General features: G+C 41.4%; 1 protein-coding gene across 2 annotated transcripts in view; it reads right to left on the minus strand.

Annotated features, from left to right (window-relative positions):
• NR4A3 (nuclear receptor subfamily 4 group A member 3) overlaps window positions 1-13,371 on the minus strand; it is a 72,831-nt gene that overhangs the window by 16,362 nt on the left and 43,098 nt on the right. For both annotated transcript variants that reach the window (XM_072153062.1, XM_072153063.1), the window contains exon 7: window positions 4,281-4,459. In XM_072153062.1, coding sequence (XP_072009163.1) covers window positions 4,281-4,459 — 179 coding nt within the window. The remainder of the gene's footprint in view (window positions 1-4,280; window positions 4,460-13,371) is intronic.

Here is a 13,371-nt window from a genome sequence, read left to right on the forward strand (position 1 = left end):
GCCAGTTTTGTATTGCGGCTGCACTTTGCCCGACAAGACAGAAATAGTGAGCAGCAATTGGGGTGTGTTAGTGCTTAGTTGCGCCACAACTCTGTCCAACGGGTTCCACAATTGTGTCTGCACCACAATTATACAACATGAACAAAGTGCACCAGAAAAAATATGGTGCATTCTGCCTGAGCAATGCAGGGGTGCCACATAATGCAGTTTGCCCTATTTTTTTTTTAAAAGTGGGCTTATATGTTTCTTTTTTAAAAATTGTTTCACTCTTTTACGATTATTTTCAAACTTTATTTTTATTACTGAAACATTATTTTAAGGGAACCTGTGACCACATTTTTCCCGAATACAGCTAGTGACAGGTTCCTATAGAGCTCCATTAACTAGGTTAATAATGGTTTCCCTAAAGCCTCATAAAATCAGTCCAACAGCTCCTCACCCAGGGGCGCATCTGCCATGAGACGAGATGAAAATCTCGCCTCAAGCGGCAGAATGCGGATCCCTGTAAAGGGCGGCGAAATTCGCCGCTCTAAAGTGGGCGATTCGGGCGCCCGTTAACGCCCGAATCGCCCACTAGCTAAATAAATCGCGCCTGTCTCTTTAAGACACAGGCGCGATTTACATGCGGAGCGACGCAGCGCCTTTCGGGCTGCTGCGTCGCTCCGTTCTAATCAGTGACACAGGCGTCATGTCGTCACGCCGCCTGTGTCACTGTGTGGAGCCGCGTGAAGACGGGACCCGCGCGCCGAGGGAGCAGCTGCCTGCAGGTGAGTATGATTTTTATTATTTTTCCTCTTCTGTCATTTATTTTATGTGGCTAATAAGGGGGAGTGGGGAGGTATCGTGGGCGTGGGAGGGGGGGGGAGTACTGTATACATTATATGTGGCCATAATTGTTGTATACTGTGTGTGTGGGGGGGGGTTGTATACATTACATGGAGCCAGAATTGTTTTATACTGGGGGGGGGGGGTACTGTATATATTTTATGGGGCCAGAATTGTTTTATACTGAGGGGGGGGGGGTACTGTATATATTTTATGGTGCCAGAATTGTTTTACACTGGGGGGGGGGGGGGTACTGTATATATTTTATGGGGCCAGAATTGTTTTATACTGGGGGGGAGGTACTGTATATATTTTATGGGGCCCGAATTGTTTTATACTGGGGGTGGAGGTACTGTATATATTTTATGGGGCCAGAATTGTTTTATACTGGGGGTGGAGGTACTGTATATTTTTTATGGGGCCAGAATTGTTTTATACTGGGGGGGGGGGGGTACTGTATATATTTTATGGGGCCAGAATTGTTTTATACTGGGGGGGGGGGGTACTGTATATATTTTATGGGGCCAGAATTGTTTTACACTGGGGGGGGGGGAGGTACTGTATATATTTTATGGGGCCAGAATTGTTTTATACTGGGGGGGGGGGTTACTGTATATATTTTATGGGGCCAGAATTGTTTTATACTGGGGGGGGGGTACTGTATATATTTTATGGGGCCAGAATTGTTTTATACTGGGGGGGGGGGGGGGGCACTGTATATATTTTGTGGGGCCAAAATTGTTTTATACTGGGGGGGATGCAGTATATATTATATGGGGCCAGATTAATTTAAACTGGGGCGGGGGGAGCGGGGTACTGTATATATTATATGGGGCCAGATTCATTTAAACTGGGGTGGGGGGTGCTCTATATATTATATGGGGCCAGAATAATTTTATACTGGCGGGCTGTATATATTGTATGAGGCCAGATTATTCTTTTCCTGGGGGGGGTTATATATTTATATGGGTCCAGATTTCAGCTGGGGGGCTGTATATGGGATACAGTATATTACTAAGCTGGAGTGGGCTGTATATTAGGGGGTGCTATATATTCACATTGGTCAGGGTTGCACTGTATGTAAATTCATGTAACATAATAACAGGGTGCGATATATTAGTTATAGGATACCATAGATTACTTTGCATAATTTAAGCTAAATGTTAGGGGTCTGTATTAATAAATTAGGGGTGTTGTATATTGATTGGTGCTGTGTATGCTATAATTCCAGTAGAATATATATAATGAAGGGATGTTTTATATGTGGGAGAGTACGGTCAGTTGTGTTGTGAGGGGTATATACTTCATACTGTAAGTGACTGTGGTATTTTTAGGGACGCCGGGTGGAGATGCTGCACGGAGCTGAAGATATCCGGCCGTGAACTCAGCTGTGATACGTCATGGATTGGAGAATCCGGAATAAAGTCCTCCTGATGGAAGAGATTGTCATCTATAAGGTACTAGATGCCACTAATGCCTCTCAGATCCTGTAGTCAGTCACACAGTGTCAGGGAGCTGCCTGTGGGGATGTTACTTGTTAGTAAAGTTTTCAGCATTTACTTAACAGGGAGCGCGGGGGGGGGGGGGGGCGTCGGGCAGCATTTTAATATTCGCCTCAGGCAGCAAATATGCTAGAATCGGCCCTGTCCTCACCATACCATTACCTCTTCTCACATTCAGCACTTTATGTCATTTGACCAAACGTTTGCAAAATCTATCCCACATATGTATCTGATCACATTATTTAATGATTTAATGTTATTAGATACATAAATGGGGTAGATTTTTCAAATGTAAGGTGGTAAAGGACCTTTTGGTCACATGGCATTAAATGTTCAATGTTGTAACAGCCTGTCATGTAACATTCCAGCAGGGCACTGGGTAAAACATTTGACATAGCATTTACTTCTGAGTTGTACATGTCTGTAGGTGAATATTGGCAGACTAAGTCCGGGCAGTCCCCGGGTTACATACAAGATAGGGTCCGGAAGTTTGTTCTTAAGTTGAATTTGTATGTAAGTCGAAACTGTATATTCTATAATTGAAGTTCTAGACAAATTTTTTCTTTTGTCCCAGTGACAATTGGAGTTTCAAAATTTTTGCTGTAATTGGACCAAGGATTATCGATAAAGCTTCATTACAGACAGCTTACAGCTGATCATTGCAGTCTGGGACTATAGTAAAGCATTCGGAATGCTTCACCAGAGGTCGCAGCTAGGGGTCGTCTGTAAGTCAGGTGTTCTTAAGTAGGGGACCGCCTGTACTGGTAGCAGTGAGATCTGTCAATCAGACACAGGGAGGCAGGGCAGTGCAGTGAACACTGCATATGCAGGACCCCATTAATATTATTGGACTCACCTCACAGAATTTTTAATATTGCCATGGAAAGGAACCAATTAGGGATAAGGGCAATGCTTTTTAATCATAGTATTTATGACGTATTTATTTTGGGTGGATTCATGGCAGGTTCCCTTTAAAAATACGAACACCTATTTTATGACACTTATCCCCTCTAATGTGGCTAACGAATATGTATTCTTAGTGGAAGGAACTCTTAATGTAAATTGTGCAATGTGATATGAAATATCAATTTTCTCGGTTACATGTTTACCAAATTATATAATGTATTGTAATATAATACAAATTCTGTTTAAAGAATATAAGCTACAAGATATCTGTGAATCACTCAGTGGCAAAAATGACACATGAGGGGCTCTAGATTTCTTTCTGCTTCTCTACTTGTCATGAATGCTCAATTACTATGGCAACCATTATTTATTCAGTGAATTCAAGTAAAGATCAATATAGCTCGCCAGTCTTGTCAGGGCTGCTACTCATGTTCCAGAAACAATTTACACACACTCCAGTAGAAAGTCAGCTCTTTATGGATAGCCTTTATGACAACTTTCCTTAATTTAATTAGAAAAAATCTCAGTTTAACAAAAGATGAAATACAGCAGATTTTGTATTAGTCTACAAGTTAGCTGACCACTTGTATACTTGTTTGGTGGGTGTTGATGTAGCTGTACATAATCATGCCAATAAGGATGTTTGAAAAGAGTTCACATGCTGAGCCCTCTTCATACACAGCATGTGTTTTCTGCATAATGAAGCAAACATGCATCAAACATGTACACCTTCATGTGGGTTTAACCATACTTGAATGCAGCGAGCGTAGCCGCCATCCTGGCTTGGATCATCGCCCCCTCCAGCGTCATCAAGGGAAATTATCTGATCCAATATCAAAATCAACTGGATGTGTTAGAGCATTCCAAATCTATAACCACTTCAAGTGACACATGGCAGATTTGAAAAAAAAATTGTTTGTGGGTTAACTAAAGACAAAAATAATGCTAAAAGGCCGGATAATCATGTAAGATTTTTGGTCCTACAAGCAGAACCTCTCAATGAAATTTGTAAGATGACAACCCCATTTGTTTAAATTTTGTACTTACCAGAAATAAGACATATAGCGGATAGACAAGCCACGGTTGAAATATCAAAGTTAAGGCTTTGCAAACGTAGTGCAAAGTTTCTAATTGCATCTAGCCATTCTCCAAATCCACGAAGGCACTGAAGTCTATGAAGTACTAGTCCATTACAAAACACATATTCATCGGCAGTAATATTTGACCTATTTATAAAAAAATAAGATAATGAAAGAAATCAATTAACACATGGTTAATATATCCCTTTTGGAAAGCATATGCGTAGGTCTACAGGTTTGTGCTTTCCTCTTGTTCAATATTGGAGGATAATAGGTTGAGCAGGATGGACTTTTTTTAAAAACCTGTTTTATTATATAAAGTATATTAAGTATATAAAAAAAATTCTACATTCTATATATAAATATCTTTATTTTTTGGTTAGAATCATTTCAAAAACAAATTGAACATTATTTATACATGACAATATACAATATGGAAGTAGATGAAAAAACTTCAAAAGGTCAAAATATATCCAGTATAAGATGGAGCAAGGATGATTTCAGTCTCTAAATTGCCGACTTAAACACATTATTTATACATGGGTTAAACTTTATTAACTGAATTATACATGCACTGAATTTACAGGGATTTTTCCTGTAACTCTAACCATAACCTGTAAAGTGTATAGAAATAATATATAAAATGCCATAAATTGTAATACACAATCCCAATTCTAAGTTTTACAATACTGTATGGAAGGATAAAACAGGTCACTGCATAAAGCTAGGATGACTATTGCTCTTAACTCCTTACTGACTGGCCTGTTTTGTGCCTTATTGGAAAAGCTTTTTTCCATTTTTTATTGAGCATCTTAACTTTATTTCTTGTAAGTATAGCTATATAAGGGTTTGTTTATTTAGGTTTGTTTATCAAGGGATTTATTCAGATCTAGAGTTCAATTCAAAATGTACGAGGAGACTGAGACACAGGCATACAAGCTGTTGCAGCTTTCCCCTGCCCCTGGGACTCACAACACACTGCTGGCATGGAGCCAGGTAATGCGAAATATAGTGTTATAAAGTAGTGGCATTATTAAGAATGCTGACAAAGGCATTTTTAAAATTAGCATAGCATAGGGCAGTGATGGCGAACCTATGGCACGGGTGCCAGAGGTGGCACTCAGAGCCCTCTCTATGGGCACTCATGCCATCTCCCCATGGCAGGCTTCGCCAGATAGGACACAAGGCCTCTTGCAGTCCCAGGCAGCCCAGGACCCTAGAAGGACGCTGCAATGATAATACAAACTTCTACTCCTTCCTTCTACTGTATTGGTGTCCTCAGGTGCCTACACAATTTAAACATGTGACAGAGCAGGGAGTAATAAGTTACTGTTTAAATTGTTGCATCGGCACATTGCGAAAAATATGTGGGTTTTGGATGTAGTTTTGGCACTCGGTGTCTAAAAGGTTTGCCATCACTGGCATAGGGTATAGTGAGCTGTCACCAGCTAAAAATTGCATTCGTGGAGACAGGTTTGCATTAAGTCCTTATTACTAGTCCAGGAATACCCTGCTTGCTGGTTAGAAAAGTACCTTTAGAAGTTGTTTTAAAAACTTATTGTGCATGCTACAGGTGATTATTTCTACCAGTTAAACTTTATAATAAGGAATTGTCAAGAACCTACTTTCAGTGATAATATGGTTCAATGGGGTTGTATAGTGTTTTTCTGTTTTTGTGATGTGTTTCTTATTGTTCATATTTTTTTTTATTTATTGTATTGTTATTTGTGTGGCATTATTTGTCATACCGCTGTAGCACTACAATTTCCCTTTTGGGATAAAAAATATAAAACATAAAAAAAAAATATAACATAAAAGTGGTAGTAGTGAACAGCACAATTTTTAAGTTTATATAACTACACCTCAATAATCACCAAGTTATGGAATGAGTGGATAAGCAGCAACAACTGTTCCAGTGCCTCCAATTGTTTTCCAAGTGCTTGGACTTCCTCCAAACACCCCAAGTGGCGCAAGGTCCGAACACACCCAGAAGAACCTATGCAGTTAGGATGGCCCAAACTCACGCCAGCAGAGAGAGAACCGCATGAAAAAAGCCAGAAAACTTCAGGGCTTAGGCAAAGCAGGAAAGGTTGTCCTAGGTCCCCTGAGTTTCTCTCCTTTGAAGAAAGACCCTAACCACTTCACTTGGTGGCAAATATGCAGATTGTTCTCTGAACTCCCTTTGGTGGGCTGGCAGCCCTATCCTGCAACTTCCTCCTGAGGTCACGTGATCTACTCTGTGGTATGGGCTTTAAATGCATTTCCAGAGTTATTTGTCTTTGTGTGAGTATCAGGTCTCTACCATGTACTCCAACAATCTGTTTGCTCCATTTGATTTGTGCACTCCACAACCTGTTCTAGGTCATGCCTCTAACTCGGAGCCCGGCATTTGCTGTCCTCGGCCCCCAGCCTCCCTTCTGTCACCACAGGTGGAGCTTTCACTATCTGCCACTCCCCTTCTGGTTATGCGTCATGCAAGTCCCTGCCAGAAAAACCCATCCCACTTTGCAGCAGGATATGGTGAAGACTGATGGGCTTCCAGGCTCTGTGCACCGGCACTTGTAAATGCTTAGGGAAGCTGGCGAAGGGGCATCTCAACCAACCTGCAAGGATAGTGGCAGCTGGGACAGTATCATACAGATCTGTGCCAGGCCATTACAGATGTAAAAAAGAGACTAGAGGCTGCCGCCAACTATGGGCGCCGCCAACATTGATCAGATAGCCCTCAGGTGTGTTATCAGAGGGTGACAATCTTATCCAAGATGGCAGTTCCCACCTGCTGCCGGCTGATACATGTCGCGGCAACTTTGCAAGTGGGGTGTAAAGGATACCCACCCATGATCGCACATATTAACGCTGGGGGAGGGCTAGTACCAATCACGGGTGTTAACACTGGGAGGGGCTCACAGGCTGGGGCATACTCCTTTTGCCTCATGCCGTTGTACTATTATAGCAGCTTGAGACAAGGGGTAAACAATAAGAAACTCAACTTTCAGATTGTACCAGTTAAAGAAATAGGTGGCAACAAGATCTTTATCTGCAGCTTGCATTTCCAGCTATCAATTCTATCACTTCTAAGACAACGTGAGTCCTAAAATATAAATAATGAGATTCTTATCTTGAATATGACAGAAAATGCATGGTTTTAGAACTGAAGAAAAAGATGTCTAAAGTCCATAAAATTGGCTCATATCAGGCAATAAATAACTCTTCCCGTCTCGCACTTAAGAGGTGAATTTATTTTTAGGTACACACGCAATATTTCATATAACAGAGGGAATGCTATAGAGGACATTTCATACCCAACCTGAGGACCTGGCTAGTTTAGAAGTGTAAAAGCTGGTCACATTATACAAACAGAGACCCAGCAGTGACAATAATATTTACATGCAAAAAAAATAAAAAAGTCATGGATTTTTACAGGAAGGGGGCAAAAATGAAAAGATGGAAACTTGCATACTTCTGGAAAGTTTATACCAAGCAATATCATTATAAAAAAAGTAGTACAGGCAGTCCCCTAAATAAGAACACCTGACTTACAGATGACCCCTAGTTACAAACGGCCCTCTGGATATTCGTAATTTACTGTACTTTAGTCCTAGGCTGCAATGATCAGCTGTAACAGTTATCAAATGTGCCTACAGTTAAGCTTTATTGTCAATCCTGATTCTTATGACAGCCTAGCATTTTAAAACCCAATTAACACAGAGACCAACAAAATTCTGGCTGAGGTTAGAATTATAAAGTATACAAATCCGACTTACATACAAATTCAACTTAAGAACAAACCTACAGACCCTATCTTGTACGTAACATCGGGATTGCCTGTATTGGCACAGTGCTTCAAAAACAAACTGATTAACAACTGCTAATTTTCTTATAGCGTGTTTACCAGGATGAATTTCAGACCTATCTTGAGTATAAATGCGTCTTAGGTTTAAATAAGCAAGGTATATAATTAAATAGAAAACTCCAGACAGAATATGAGTAACTAACATTCATAAAGCTGGATTTTCCCCATTGTGCAATTGTGCACTTTATAAATGATCATTTTGAATGTATGTTTATGAATAAGGGATTGATGCAGTTTTCTGATAGACATGTATTTCTTATACCAGTTTGTAACCCCTGACCTGAACTGTAGTCAATAACAAATAATAATAAAAGTAATAATAATAATAAATAACAATAAATAATAATAATAATAATAATAATAATAAAAATAACAATAAATAATAAATGTAGTCAATAGCCAAGCCCATGATGCTGTGGGGCAGGGTGAATATGACTTATGTATCTAATATAGTATTTGTTGAGGAATTTAAATCTTTTAAATTCTCTTAACATAATGTTTATTGAAATAAACAGATCAGCCCACAAGAGGGAAGGCAGTACAGGCGGTCCCCTACTTAAGAACACTCTACTTACATATGACCCGTAGTTACAAACGGACCACTGGATATTGGTAATTTATTATACTTTAGTCCTAGGCTACAATAAACAGCTGTAACATTTATCACAGGTGTCTGTAATGAAGCTTTATTGTTAATCCTGATTCTTATGAGAACTCAACATTTTTAAAATCCAATTGTCACAGAGACCAAAAAAAGTTCTGGGTGGGATTACAATGATAAAATATACAGTTCCGACTTACATACAAATTCAACTTAAGAACAAACCTACAGACCCTATCTTGTATGTAACCCGGGGAATGCCTGTACTGGAGTCATTGCTGCAGATGTAAATGGCACAGATGGCAAATTGCTTGCCAAATATTGCCAAAAACTGGGTGTAACAAAACGTAAGCAAAGCCCAGGCATCTTGCACCAATATCCCACATCACAGCACCCAGCATCTGTCACAAGTCGAACAAACCATCAGGCGGATGTAGGTAATGCACAAATGAAACACAAAGATCCAGTTCCAGCATCATCATCCTGATTGCTGAGTTGAATTTGCAGAAAAGGTTTCACCGCAAACAGGGCTGGGACAAGGCATTTTGGTGCCCTAGGGAGACAAGCAAAATTGCGCACAAGCTCCCATCCACCCAACGCGGCAGAATTAGGGCTGGTCCTAAAGGGAAAAATTAAATTACCCCCCCCCCCCATTAAAAATAATAAGAAAGGCCAACTGGTATGGAAACCTCTACAATAAGGCCTCCAAGCCATGAATATAGCATAAAATAGAAAAATATATACCTCCAGTGAAAATACCTGCGATGCTTATACCAAAGAGAATGTAGCAAACGCATAAATATATTCCAGTAATGAATATACAAAACACATAGATACCGATGACTGGGCCGCACATATAAGTATTTACAATCAATGAATAAACAGCACATAATGATATCCTGCATAAATATATACTGAAAATTAATTCACTACACACATCAATATATACCAGCATTTCATGTCCTGCACATCTGGGCTGCACTCAGGCACAAACATCCCTTACTGTTAGGCTGCTGCTATCTCCTATGTCTGTGTCGGCCTGCTTCATCCCGCTCTTTCTCCTGTAGTCTCCTTATTGCTGTCAATCCTCCTTCATCAGGTAGAGAACGTCATGGAAACTTCTCCCAGTCGTGACTTATCTCTACAGAATTTGCTAACTTGGTGACTGTGGCCCCTAAAAAAATCACAGTCAATATAATGTCCCCTAGATAACAGCTAAGTGCCCCCTGCATATACAGATAATACACTGCGACCAATCAATATACTATAATATATACTACCATATAATTTCCCCCTCATTAATCCGGTACCCCCAGCACACTTCCCCAATATAAAGATATAGGTAGCACTTGCTCCCAATATATAGCCAGCCAATATATATCCAGCCAGCCCCCTGCCCCCCCCCAATATATAGCCTGCATACCCCCCCAGGGAGTATATATCCAGCCTTCCCACCTGTAGTATATAGCCATCCTGCCCCTGTATTATATAGCCATCCTGCCCCCTGTAGTATATAGCCCTCCTGCCCCTTGTAGTATATAGCCCTCCTGCCCCCCTGTAGTATGCCTGCCCCATGTAGTATATAGTCATCCTGCCCCATGGCGTGTATTGCCACCCTGCCCCCATGTAGTATATAGCCAGTCTGGCCCCTGTAGTGTATTGCCAGATCCATGTAGTGTATAGCCATCCTGCCCCCCTAGTAGTATATATCCAGCCCCAGGTAGTATATAGCCATCCTGCCCCCAAGTAATATAAACCCATCCTGCCCCCATGTAGTATATAGCCATCCTGCCCCCATGTAGTATATAGCCATCCTGTCCCCTGTAGTATATAGCCACCCTGCCCCATGTAGTATATAGCCATCCTGCACATGTAGTATATAGCCATCCTGCACATGTAGTATATAGCCATCCTGCCCCCATGTAGTATATAGCCAACAAGCCCCCATGTAGTATATAGCCAACAAGCCCCCATGTAATATATAGCCATCCTGCCCCCATGTAGTATATAACCATCCAGTTCCATGTAGTATATAGCCATCCTGCCCCCATGTAGTATATAAAGCCATCCTGCCCCCTGTAGTATATAGCCATCCTGACCCCTGTAGTATATAGCCATCCTTCCCCATGTAGTAAAGCCTGCCTGACTCATGTAGTATATAGCCATCCTGCCTCCACGTAGTATATAGCCATCCTGCCCCATGTAGTATATAGTCATCCTTTGCCCCTGTAGTATATAACCATCCTGCCCTCTGTAGTATATAGTCATCCTGCCCTCTGTAGTATGTAGCCAACCTGCCCCCATGTAGTATATAGCCAGCCTGACCCCATGTAGTATATAGCCAACCTGCCCCCATGTAATATATAGCCAACCTGCCCCCATGTAATATATAGCCATCCTTCCCCATGTAGTATTTAGCCAGCCTGCCTCATGCAGTATATAACCATCCTACCCCCTGTAGTATAAAGGCACTCTCCCCCCATGTAGTATATAGCCATCCTGTTCCCCTGTAGTATATAGCCATCCTACCCCCCCTGTATTATATAGCCAGCCCCATGTAGTATATAGCCATTCTGCCCCCCTGTAATAAACAGTCAGCCTGCCCTCCTGTATTATATAGCCATGCCCCAAAATATAATAAAATAATACTTACCTACCTGCACTCCCTGGAACAATCACGTGTGACACAATCCCAGCGCAGGCACCTGTTAAATACCTGTCAATGCCGGGCAAATCCCAAAAAAGACAAAGAGTCTGACAAAAGTGCGATCCGTGACCCTTAGTAAATGAGCCCCATTGGCTCACAGTTTTAGCAATTGTGGTGCCTGTTCTTCATGAATCTGGTGCTCCCTGTACTGCCACGACAGAGTGCCCCAACTTTTTTTTTAACATAGGGTGTGCGACGCACTTCTGTTGGACTCTGCATGATAAATGTGTCACAAGGTCCGACTGTGCACTGGAACGCCCCTTTCAGTGCAGAATTTTGGGTTGCGTCGGGTATAGAGCAGCCGTTACACAAATGAATCACGGGCGACACATATGTGAAGCAGACACAAATACATGTGCAAGCAGTTTGCACATAAAAGAATGTGCAAAATCCGACAGAAAACTAGGGCAGGGGCTTTAGTTAAATGTGGCCCATTGGGTTGGAAAACCCTGTGCCGTTGTGTAGGTTTATAGAAAATTAAATTACTGGCAATTTTCATCTTTTTCTGATACCTCCACAATAGCACTAGTAGAATGTGTTATTGACCTATTAGAATTTGCCTTTATCTGAAGACGGTTGGTAATAGCCAGAAAGGCAAAAATAACACAAATAAATTTCCTCAATGGGTTCAGAGGGAGGTCTCAACAAGGCAGCTGGCACTATAGTAAAATCTCACGGCCGGAGCAAAATGTCTGAGGTATGCAGAAACCTTTTGATATAAGGATCTTATGGCAGTTAACCACTAAAAAGGCACTAAGGGATGCAATATGCACCTTCTACTTAGTATTTTTAAGACTCTCTTACAGGTCTCTTTTCCAGGTTTGGCAACCAGCAAGACCAATTCTTTTACCCTAGTAAATCAAGTAAAACATCAAGTAAAACTTTCCATAGTTTTGTAAAAATCTATTAAGTTACCTTCTTCCACTGTGGGAATAACTGATTTGGATAAGCCTCTATCTCTCAATAATTTTCTCTCAACCTCTATATTTAGATGATAAGGTGCTGGATGAAGAATAGTTCCTTGAGAGAGAATATTCCCTTTCCAAAAACCTGGGAAGTAGAAGGAACCCTAATCTTTTGGCCCAGAATGTGGTTATTAAGATCACACTGGCTCTTGATAGAAGGGTCTTTGGGATAAGAGAAAAAGTAGGAATAGTTATTCTTGAGACAAGGGGGGATATTTATAAGGACCTCTGCGCACCGCCAGTGGCGCAGAGGCCCTGAAATAATCGCAAAAGCTAGCAATAAGCTTAATTATTTGCCCCGATCCGCCACCTTCACGCCAGTGGGGCATGAAGGGGCGTGAAGGTGAGGCACGGTCGGCCGAGCGGAGGGCGCAGCCTGACGGGCGTAGGATAAACGCTTCGCAGTCTCCCGCCCCGATACATCAAGAAGCAGAAGCCTCTTGATGTATCGGGCTGCGAATTTGCAGCGGCAGGGCTATCATACGGGTACCGTATGTGCTTTGTCTCAAACAGATCCAGAACTGGAGAAAATCTAAAGGAAGATCCTGGAAGCAAGCGTCCGCTCTCTTTTATTTGAACATGACTTAATAGTCAGCATTTTTTTTTATTTTTCAATCATAGTCCCCTTTTAGAAAAATACACCTCTCCCAATATTCCTGCCATTTTTTTAACCCCTCCAAAAAATAGGATTTGTCAAACTCTCCAAAAATACACCTCTGTCTCCGCTATGACTTCCTCGTTTGAGCTAATAGTTTTTTCCGCGAGCCATTTCTTCATGTTAGAGAACAAAACAAAGTGGCAAGGTGCCCGATCGGGTGAATATGGGGGGTGCGGTAGCAATTCATAATGCAATTCATGCATATTGACGGCAACAACTCCGGATGAATGTTCTGGTGCGTTTTCTTGGTAAAAAGAGCACCTTCTTTTTGGCCA

The sequence above is a fragment of the Engystomops pustulosus genome, chromosome 5 (assembly GCF_040894005.1).
Source record: "Engystomops pustulosus chromosome 5, aEngPut4.maternal, whole genome shotgun sequence".
NCBI classification, from domain to species: domain Eukaryota; kingdom Metazoa; phylum Chordata; class Amphibia; order Anura; family Leptodactylidae; genus Engystomops; species Engystomops pustulosus.